General features: G+C 37.1%; 2 protein-coding genes across 2 annotated transcripts in view; both read right to left on the bottom strand.

The window, feature by feature from the left end:
- Positions 1–712: 712 nt before the first annotated feature.
- LOC147468761 (general transcription factor 3C polypeptide 4-like) overlaps positions 713–11,473 on the bottom strand; it is a 13,129-nt gene continuing 2,368 nt past the window's right edge. The window contains exons 3-6 of the mRNA XM_086552347.1: positions 3,468–3,564; positions 2,950–3,163; positions 1,348–1,547; positions 713–936 (exon numbers count right to left, since the gene is read on the bottom strand). Of these exons, the coding sequence (XP_086408473.1) occupies positions 713–936; positions 1,348–1,547; positions 2,950–3,163; positions 3,468–3,564 (735 nt within the window). The remainder of the gene's footprint in view (positions 937–1,347; positions 1,548–2,949; positions 3,164–3,467; positions 3,565–11,473) is intronic.
- The window catches only part of LOC147468760 (T-cell immunomodulatory protein), a 6,032-nt gene continuing 2,569 nt past the window's right edge, over positions 8,011–11,473 (bottom strand). Inside the window, exons 2-3 of the mRNA XM_043014647.2 lie at positions 10,048–11,473; positions 8,011–9,593 (exon numbers count right to left, since the gene is read on the bottom strand). Coding sequence (XP_042870581.2) covers positions 9,084–9,593; positions 10,048–11,316 — 1,779 coding nt within the window. The 5' untranslated portion in view covers positions 11,317–11,473 and the 3' untranslated portion in view covers positions 8,011–9,083. The remainder of the gene's footprint in view (positions 9,594–10,047) is intronic.

The raw sequence follows: 11,473 nt of genomic DNA, 5'->3' as shown, positions 1-11,473 counted from the left end.
ACTGCTAATTCTATCTCAGTCCACAGGCATTTACACCTCAGTTCTCTGCCCCGTCACCACGAATTTCGCAACTCAAAGCCCCATTCTGATGTCTATGTCCGAGTGAAGGTGACTCCCGTCTTACCTTATGATGTTTTTGCTCGCTATCTCATGTTACGAATCAACTCCTATATATTTCGCGTATAGCAGGGCAGTAGAACGATCTGAGTAGGAATGCCTATTTGGGTTGGCTCTCTTGTATTCTTTAATTATGTCATTGACAGACCAGAAAGTTACGAAAGTCCTATGGTCAGAGCAGACTGGAATATGTTCTAACTGGTTACAGATTTTAGACATTATGGTAGATCCCTTATTAAACTATCGTGTATGATATTATTCCCTTACTTACTCGGCTAGAGAGACATCTTCAGTCTAGCTCTCTGGAATCTGCTATAGTGATGACCAATAATTCTTTATAGTTCGACATTCACGACTGGGCCCCCCCCCGAAGTGTGCATTCAATGTTCTCAAATGGCTTAACCGCTCATCTTCAGTGACTCAGAGTTTGACAAGATCTGCTAGAATCTAATGTGCTCTGGTAATAGAAGTACGAGCATCTTAAATCAGAAGCATGTACCTACACTTGATAGAGAATGAAAGAATCACTGTTCTATCATGAATATGTAGTGTATATCAAAAAAATTTTTTTTTAGACAACTCATTTCCAAACCCATTAAACAAGCATCAAAAACTTACCACAGCCTTCACTAACATAACTCCAGCGAAATGCCGACACGGACTTAATGTTGACCTTCTTCACCCCGATGATCTGGATATCCTCTTTACCACTGAAACCGGCAGGCACTCTCCAAAAGGCTATGTGGCCACTCGCTGTCACGGTGAGCAAGACACTGAATTTGCCTGCATTATCTTCACACAGTGGAGTCCATTGTATTTCTGGAGAAATATAACGTTCAGAGTTGTGTGGAGTCTTAAATGTCATGTATAATACATATATTTGTGCATACAAAAGTTACACATACACACTCTCACACAATTATATGCATATGTTCCTATCATAACCATAGCCATTATCAGCATTGTCCCTTTATCAACATTTTATAATTTTCTTATTCTCATCAGTACCAGTAAAGTAGAACTGCAACTCCTATATTGTTGTGATCTTCATTATCATCATCTTGGCCACAATGTCAAAGATAATAATAATCATAATTGTAATGATGACATCAAATAACCATCAGAAAAAGTAACATGTTCCCAATAACACCAACAAAAATAAAAAACAAAACCAACAAACACAACACTGCAGTACTCAAAAAACGATAACCAAAAGAAAATCATACCTACCCAATATGGACAACATGCTCATCCTAGCAGTGAAGACCTCATGTGACGGACAAGACTTTGGAAGGTTAACCAAAGCCCAGGAATTGGCAGAAACATAGTTGTACCACTGGCCTGTGATATCCACTAACTTCTTCCACTGACGCCCTTCCTGGCCCACGATCGACATCTGGTGGTCGTGGGTAACAAGAGCCAGCAAGCATCTGAGGTAGCGTTTGTTTGCTATGTGAGTTTCAGTAAATAATGTTAATGATGATGAAATAAAGATCATAACAATGGTGACAATAGTATCATTGATAGCGATGATAGCAATGATGGTAGTAATATCAGTAGCTATAACATTATTGAAAAAACAATAAAAATGATTACAATCAAGAAGTTCAAATTGAATTTCTTAAAATCTACCAATGATATTCAATAAATGTTTACTTGATTTTTCAAATTATGTGGATTTATTGTGAATGTGTCACAAGACTTCTATTCTATGGAACAAATTTTGAAAGTTATCCATAGGAATAAAAATCAGAAATGCAATTTTTGTAGCACATAAAACTTTTTTACATTCTCTAATTCTTCGCAGTATATTAAAATTCTGCTTTTTCATACTACAAAGACTGGATTAATATTAACATAATAATAATAATAATAATAATAATAAGAAGAAGAATATCTATAATAGTAATAACAATGATAATAATAATGGTAAACAATAAAGCACAATAACAATAATAGTAATAATAATAATTACAATGACAAAGACAACAGCAATAAAAATCACAATAACACTAATAATAATAATAATAAAATAATGATAATAATAATAATAATAATAATAAAAACAATATTAATAACAGTGATAATAATAATAATAATAATAGTGCCAATACTAATAACAAGATTACTAATAATAACATCAACAAAAACATCATCATCATAACAATAATACAGTCAACAATAACAATAAAACTACTAATAATAACAACCAAAATATTGTCATCATAACAATAATAAAAATGAATTTAACAGATGTATTTTTTTCTACTTTTCTGTCTTTAAAGATTTGACACATAAAAGCCTGACAAGTCCAAGAAACTGGCAGGAATTGACTGAAGTTCAATGGAGTGAAAAATTAAGGAAGTGATAGCATGTCATTACCAGGAAAGTGGAAACCAAGAATCCTCTTGCTGCCTCCTCCCAGGCCCCTCACCACCCTTCCATCCTATTCTACCACACCAGATCCTAACACTTGAAAAATGAGAGTGCAGCTGGACATGAAGACAGGCAGATACCTTGGATGGAATCAAATATCCTGATATAGTGTTTGGAGGAAAAGCAAGGGAGAGCGTGCTTAATGTCTAGCTGGCGGGAGCGACATTAGTTAAATATAAGCCCTAGCATGAATGGGTTAACCCAATGGTCGCAGTATTAAATTAATGTTTGTGCAGTAGAATGGCTGGTTTACATGTCTGGCACAGTGCCATCTGCGTCTATGACCGACTCTTCCTTTGCAGCAAATCATGCCATCCGCTGCCAATGGGTTAAGGACAGAAATTAGATGATCATAAAAGAAAATCACAATCAGGATTAAATTAACACTGGTCATACCTGCTCTGAACCCCAACTCCTAAGGGAGACCAAGCGCCTCTGTGATATCCAAGGTGATTTGCAATGCCTCCTGGGACAGCAGGAGACAAGTTGCGAATGTTAAGCGGAGGCTGTTCACTGTGGGTCCTCTGCCCAGCTGACAACACACCATCAAGCATGACAGTATGACTGATACTGTGATCTACCTGCTCAACCATCGACTTGAGCTGTATTCCTGGGAAAAGATAAAATTATTGTTGATTACAGCTTATTGGCAATAATATTGTATTGTTCTCTAGTCTTTTTTTCATTTAGATTATGAATATGGGATATTAATTTCATGTATAAATTCACTCTGTCAGTTTAATTTGTACACTGGATAAATACTGAGACATGACATGGATACCCTTTGGTTCATTACATATATAAAATAAATAAAAAATTGATACAAGAAATAGATACCTGGCACAGTGTCCTGCAAATGACATCAAATTTGTCTTAATCACAGCAAAAGACAGTTGAACCAAACATGGACCTACCTGTGTTCTGCCATCTGCTTGGTTCTTTTGGTGGTGGGATAAAGGACCGTGTGTATACTATGCTGGGTGAACATTCCTCTGATGACAGGCTCAGCTCCTGGTAAGGGGTAGAATAAGTCAGTAACACAAAGTCTGATAATACAATCTGATACTAAAGGATCTTTTTTTTTCTGATTAATTTTCAGGTTTTGTCCTTCAGTCAGGAATATTTTTACATTCCAGTTGTAAATATAACGCCACATTAGCTGTTACAGTAATTTACTGCTGGGCTTACTGAATTATTCAATCCAACTAAACAAATAAATTAACCAAAGTCCTTAGATTTTCTTTTTACCAACCTGGTATGTTTCTATTCTACCATTTGTGTTACCCTATATATTATATGGTTTCAGTTTCAACTTCCAGCAGCTACTAATTGTCAATTAGGCCAAACCAGTCAGTGTAAGAAAGGTCTTATGATCTTTATATCATAAATCCTAGTTCTCAGTGAGTTATGCTTGATTATTTCACATAAACATATCTAATATACACACACACACACACACATATATATATATGTGTGTGTGTGTGTGTGTGTGTGTGTGTGAGTGTGTGTGTGTGTGTGTGTGTGTCTTGGGATTTGTGTGTTGGTGTGTTTTGTGTGTGTGTATGTGTGTGTGTGTATGCGTGTGTGTGAGTGTTGTGTGTGTGTGTGGGTGTGTGGCGTGAGTGTGTGTGTATTATGCATAAAGATATTTCTTATACTTTTTATATATGTTTATATTTATATTATATATATATATTATATATTTATATATATATATAATAAATAAATAATATTTACAATATATACATTATATATATATATATATATTTATTTATATATATATATATAGATATTTATATTTATATTGTATATATGTATATATGTGATATTTGTATATATGTATAATATGTATATTATGTATATATGCATATAAGTGCAATATATGTATATATGTATATTGTATATATGCAGATATGCATATATAGATATATATGTATTATATATACAATGCATATATATTATTTTTCTATACATGTGGAATATATATATAATTTATTTATATATATATATATATATATATATATATATATATATATTAGGATACCTCATACCTTTTTAACAAAAATACTTTTATGTAAATATGAAATCAATATTGATGTCAAGACATTTGTTTCCTTATTCATGAGGACTTTTTCATTCAACTTTAATCATTCCTTATGAATATCCATGAAATTTCTTTTTCATTCACAAGATATCAAAATCTCTTTCTCTAATCATAAAGGAAAGTAAGATATTTGTCATACTCATGTCAGTATGGTTGGTAGACAGTTCATAAGCTATTTTCCTGCTAACTTCTTTTTTCTTGGTTACAGAGGTCTGACCTTCCCTTTTTTGTCCTGTGGACACATGCAGCTCAAAACTTTCCCATCTTCTAGTGATTAAAAAAATACTTTTTTTTCTTCATTTTATACTAATTTCAGCACCATAGAACTTTAATTTTTTTTTGTTTTTTGAGATCACAAACTAATATAAAATTATTTCAATATGGTATACAGTACCTGCTCTACTCTATCAGTAGAGTCAAAACAATTAATCTGAAGATGCAGTAGGAACAGTTGAACAGTAATAGGATTATAAAACAAGTGAATAATATATATAAATAAATTTATTTTCCAAGTTTATTTTGACATATCGTTCCCATACAATATATACTTAGTACATCATAAATAAGAAGAATTTTTTTGAAAAAAGTAATATTAGTAATATTTAGCATGGCAAAAGAAACACTATGACTGAATATGTCTTAAGCAAATGGAATGAAATCCTTTCTAAAAGTCTTTCACACAACAACAAAGATAACACTTCCTTTCCCATTACAACTGAAGTTCTAGGATGAGCCCACTTCAACAAAAACTTAAAGCACTCATGACAGGACATATATTTCCCCAATGATAGGATGCCATCTGTCATGAGGGTAATATTCCAGTGACTGATATCATGTCAACTGGCATGAATGGGTTAAGGGGGGATTTCGAATGTTCGATCCCACTAACGGTTTTCGGGCCCCCGCCCATCGTTCCGAGGGTCAGCCTAGCGGATTAATTTTTTTACATTATGTTATGTGTATGCATGCATTTATACATAATATGACTAGGATAGCTGCCATAGTTTTTTTGTGCGGTGCAAATCTAATTTTTGGTGATTGGCAGAATAGACCAGAAAAAAATCCCAAAAAACAATCGAAAGGTATGAATGGCACTGGCAAAAAGTTTCCCCTTTTAAACCACATATTAGTAAAGACCCACATTTTAAAGTATAAATCTTTGGTCGGTTATTTTTGTACACGTATCTTTTTATGACAGAGAAAAACAAATTTGATTGAAATACAATATAAAGAAAAAACTTTGCCCCTTCTCCCTTTTTTTTCGTAAAAAAAAATCTATATATAAAAATTTCCCGCCATAATAATTTTGTTTTGAAGCAATTATTGTTTTATAATACCGGGGAAAGTTTGGACATCACGGTGATTGATTTATGGTGCTTGAATTTTCCACTTTTAAAATCGGAATTCAACCAAATTTACTGACACAAGAGTAAGTTTTAACATTTTTGTATCCTTTAAAAAAACAAGTATTTTTTAAGAAAATACCGATTGTTTTTTTAATGTGAACATATACAATGCCTTTGATAAAATCCACCTCCAAAATGGTATATCAAAATTCTGAGAGTATAATATCATATTTTTTAATCCCTATTTCAACCATTCCTGGGAAGCACCTGGCCCAGTTGAAATTATTTTAGGCAAGTTTTTTTGTTTAGAGGGCCATGTTTACATACACTTTCCCCTGTTACCTGGTAATAGCACTCCTTCTCAGAATCTAAAGCCTGGAGAAACTGACTCACGTTTGATGTACACATAGGTTCTTGGGGGGGGTCAGGGGGTCCGTGTGTGGGGGTGGTCTTGTGCTTTTCTTGGGTGTGGTGTGGGGGTGTGGGGGGGGTAGGTTTTGGGTGTGGGTTGTTTGGGGGGGGGGTGGGGGTCTTTGGGGGGGGCTTTGGGGTCTTGGTTGGTGGGTCTTGGGGGGGGAGGGGCTTGTGGGGTTGTTTGATTTTTTGTTTTCTTGGGGGTGGTGGGTTGGGGGGGTCGGGTGGTGGGGTCTGGTTCTGGTCTTTGGGGGGGGGGGTCGTGGTGGGGGGGGGTTTGGGGTCTTGGGGCGGTTCATGGGGGTGGTCTTGGGGGGGGTTCTTGGGTGGGGTTGTGGGGGGGGCGTCATTGTCGTGGTGGTTCTTGGGTCCTTGGGGGGGGTAGGGGATGTGGGTGGGTGTCTGGTGGTCTTGGTTCTTGGTGGGTTGTTGGGGGTGGGTTTCTTGGTGGCGGTGGGGGTGGAGGGGGGGGGGTGTGGGGGGTGTCTTGTTAGGTCCACACCACAACTGATTATCTATCATTTTAAGAATATAATTAACACGTTTATTTGGATGTGGTTATAATTAAGCTCTAAAATATGGATAATAACATATTCAAATTGGGTATAATCCAGTGGAGCCCCCATCCACCTCATTGTGAATGCCAAGGAAAAGGTATTCGAGAAATAAAAAAATTTACCACGCTGGTAATCTTGGGCCGAGGTTTGCCGACTTTTTCTTATTTATTTGGGGGGGGGCCCATTTTGGAGATGGGCAACCAAGCAAGTGTCCACCCCCCCTATAGCCAGTTGCGGAGTTTTTTATGTAGGGCCCATGGCCTTCCCTCATGTGGCCACCACGAAAGAAACATACAGGGGTGGGGGGTGGCGGGGGATTGGGGGTTGGGAGGGCCCCAGCGACCGCGTCCGATCATCCAGCACTGAAGTGTTTTTGCTTTTCTTCCCGTTCATCCAACCTTTTTATTTTATTCCCTTGTTCCACGATTCCCTTTTCACTGGACAGCCCCATTTCGTTTTTTTTGGGAACTAGCCACGTGGCTCCCATTGTCCAATCAATATATCAAGTTCCAAAGAACGAGATAATAACTAATGATAAATTACGCCCAAAATTAATCGTTGGCTAAAGGCAGCCCTTGTTAATACACACCAATGTTATCCATCTCTCCAGCCAAACGGGCCACCTCACTCGCCGCTGTTCTGGGACGTCCGCACCCAACCTACCCGCCAAGCAACAGCCCCAAGATTATTTATCCGTACCTCACCACACACTCACAAAAATAAATCGAAAAAAAACCAGCAGAAAAAACAGTATCATAAATGCCAAAAAAAACAAAGAAATTGACATAGAAGGGGGTCGTGGAGTCAGCCAAAACCTTAACTACGCGTTTTTAAAAAGACGCCCCAAAACGCCCCCCTTTATAACTCCGACACTAACGGGAAGGGATATTGCATATTATGCGTCTGGCCATGTATCGGCTTTGCGAATCCGATGAGGTTTTCTTTCAAACATGAATGTTTTATCAATTAAAAAAAAAAAAAAAAATGAAAAATTTGAGCGGTCCGTAATCGTAGAGCGCGAACGCGAAATTCCCACCCCTTATAAGATAGGTAAAGCAAACTGAAATTACCTTTTTTTTATTCTCTAAAGGTCCTATCATAGCGCGCATTATCAGCTGTAACTGTGGACTTTCAATAAATGATCTTGTATCTAAACTGACAGGTAAAAAAGGGCATTGTGTGAAGTTAAATGTTTCATAAAGAGAACAAAGCTAATTCTGATCTCCCATGAAAAAAAAAATATATAGTAATATGTCCCACTTCCTCTAAATTTTTGTATCCAGACTGAATAAATGGTATGCAAACAGGCACTTCACAAGCATAAACAAACATACACAATATATATGGTAAGCAATCAGGCACACCAGCAGCAGACTATACATATATGCAAATATAAATTACTAAAAAATACTACTCCAATATAAACTGAGTGCCCATCTTATCGTGAAACCTTAAGCAATCCCTGATCAGTAAAAAAAAAAAAAAATAATAATAATGAATATGAATTTAAAGCTCCTTCGTACTATATAAACCTGTATATTTTCCCTTTATAAGAAATAAATTCTTAATGACTATTTCAATCAATGAATTCTATCAGGCACAAATTATCCCATCTACATACATATGTGTCTCAGTGTCTGTAAATATATGTAAGTATATATGTGTATATGTATATAATCACACACACACGCACACGCACATGCACACGCACACGCACACGCACACACTCACACACCAAATGTATGTATATATGTATATGTAAGACAAGAAATATTTGTCTCTCATTTATAAATTCTTTATACTTTCAATTGATCTAGAAATGTTGATAATGAATGAGAGTATACTGCTTAACAACTTAATTTCCATAAACTTCAAATATCTATTTAGACTTTGACTTTCCAACACAATCCAATGTGTTTGACTAGAAAGAGAATGCAAGCATCCACTCACTCACCATGCCATGCTCACACTCATTAGACATCAAAGTCAATAGTATTTATAAATAAGAAAGTCCTACCTATCTAAAAACTAGAAAGTCCTACCTATCACAATGTTGAGACAAAAGTCCTACATATGTGCCAGCTAGGACCCAAATCAAAACAATTAGAATTACATAGCATCAAAGTGAAACTTGTGTGCTTCCTGCTGTTTTTCCCGCTTGTCTTGCTGCTTCTCACGGCGGTGGAGGATGCCGATGATCACAGCGACAAAGAGGCACGTACCTATGAGTGCCCCCGCTGTCATGAGCATGGCCTTGCTTGGTGTGATGAATAGCTTGCTCACCCATTGATCAGGGTGCTCCATGGGGTATGGGATCACAATCAGCTGTGAGTTGGGGATGATCTGTGTAAAGCTATTGGTGAGCGTATTGGAAAAGTTCCCTTTGGGAATGCCCACGTCTAGGACTTCAACAAAGTTCCAGTTGCGGCCCAAGCCAAAGATAGTATAGGGCAGCTGGAGCACACTGTGGGCTGTCTGTGAGAGCTGGGTTGCTCGAGAAGTTTGAGTTCCTCCTGTGGCAGTTGTAATGGAGTACCTGATGGAAGGGCCAGGCTGGTTTGTCCCATATGGAACAGTCTGCAGCTTACATATTTCACCGTAGCATCCACCAATCAGCACCTGTTGCAGAAAAGGTATTTAAACTTCACACTTCAAGGATATACTATGTATGAAGGTAAGGACATGCTTATTGCTATACCAAAACAATAATACATAGAGTCTGGCTAACAAATATCAATGATATTGCAATATATGGTCTTTAGTCAATGTTTATATCTCCAAAAATATATCCATTACTATGATTTGACAGCTGCATTTCAAATAATTAATATCTATTATGATAATAGAACACACTAAACAAGAAAAAGAAGATGGAAAAGGAAGAGGAAGAGGAAGAATAGAAAGAGAAAGAGAAAGAGAAGGAGATGGAGAAGGAAAAGGAGAAGTAGGAGAAGCAGAATATGGAGAAGGAGAAAGAAGAAAATAATAATAAGAAGATGAAGTAGAAGTAGAATAAAAGAGAACAGTGACAAGAAAATTTAAATACATAAAAGCAGCAGCAATTTCCTCTAACCTTTACAAAGACAGCATCATATTCCACAGAATCCTTGTAGACATTCATATGATATTTCCCATCATCTGTCTTCTGTACTAAAAGAACATCAAGGGTTCCATCTTCCTGGAAATCACAGAAGGCCCCTAACACTGTTTCTCCAAAGTCTTTGAAGTGGTTCCAATGATTCACAAATTTCCGTGAATACTGGCACGAGGAATCATCACACTTGGTATTTTCCATCAGTATGACTTGGGGTTTTTGGGATGCATCAACCAGAGTAACTAAGAAATCCGGGTATCCATCCAAGTTGAAATCCCCAACACGAAGAGTTACAGTGTCTAAAAACCTATAGGTTGTAAGGTCGAAGGGAAATGACCATGTAGTGCCATCACCATCTACAAAGTTGACATCAAGGAAATTCCATGATGATTTCCTGAAGTCATACACTGCCAAGTAGCTTTTCTTACACTTTGCATCACTGCAAACTGGGATTATAGCTTCAATATTTCCATCCAAGTTTACATCAGCAAAGGACGTTTGGCCGACAAGTTTTAAGCCTTCTGGGATAGGAATAGTCTTATTCAAGTTGTACTTCCCATCAGTGGATGACCAGACTTCATACTGCCCCTCTGCAGTGATCCAGAGATCTGCAGCTAAATCACTATCTAAATCAATAAAGGCATGGGAACTTGGAAGCTTTAGATGTGGCAGTGGTTCAGCAGGATCAATCATTGGCTCTGGTCTCGGGGGTCCGTTTGGCCCAAAGATCCAAAATGTCCGATTCCCTTTCTCATTTTCCCCGAAAAGGTCAGGAATCATGTCGCCATTCACGTCCATAACCAATGGCTGGCTCTTCAGTTGCATCAGCGGTTTATCCTCCAGAGTACAGCTCAGTGTCATGTTTTTTTTATTTCCCCACAGGACATATACCTCATACAAGCGACTGACTTTGTTGAAAGGAACCAGGAGTAGGTCCATGGCTCCATTGCCATCAAAATCTCCTGGAACTATGCTCTTTATCCATAGTTTCTCGAATGTGCAAGACAGTCCTTGGTCTGACTCGCGCAACAGTGGAGCTTCAAGATTAGATAACAAGACTTTAACTGTCTTTAAATCCTCTGTTAAGACAATCATGTCTGTGTGTTTGTCTGAGTTAAAGTCTCCAAAGGCAGCTGGCATATAATTGGCTGCTGCTCCAAACACTAGGTTAGTTATGTTGACAGCATGAACCCGGGTCTGACACAATAAAAAAAAAATACAAATTGATGCTTGGACATAAGCTTTCATTTTGAAAGGCTACTTATGTTATAACCAGTCTTTAAGAATTAAGATATAATAAGTCTTTCATGCACAACTGTAACTTTCTTTTACTCCCCAAAATTCACAAATTATTTGAGAGAAAAGTTTGCAGTTGAAACCGATGATGTTTTCCTCTTCAATATCC

This window comes from Penaeus japonicus, unplaced genomic scaffold (genome assembly GCF_977035675.1).
Source record: "Penaeus japonicus unplaced genomic scaffold, GWHDUDI00000001_assembly GWHDUDI00000026, whole genome shotgun sequence".
NCBI classification, from domain to species: domain Eukaryota; kingdom Metazoa; phylum Arthropoda; class Malacostraca; order Decapoda; family Penaeidae; genus Penaeus; species Penaeus japonicus.
This window is presented reverse-complemented; position numbering and strand designations above follow the sequence as displayed.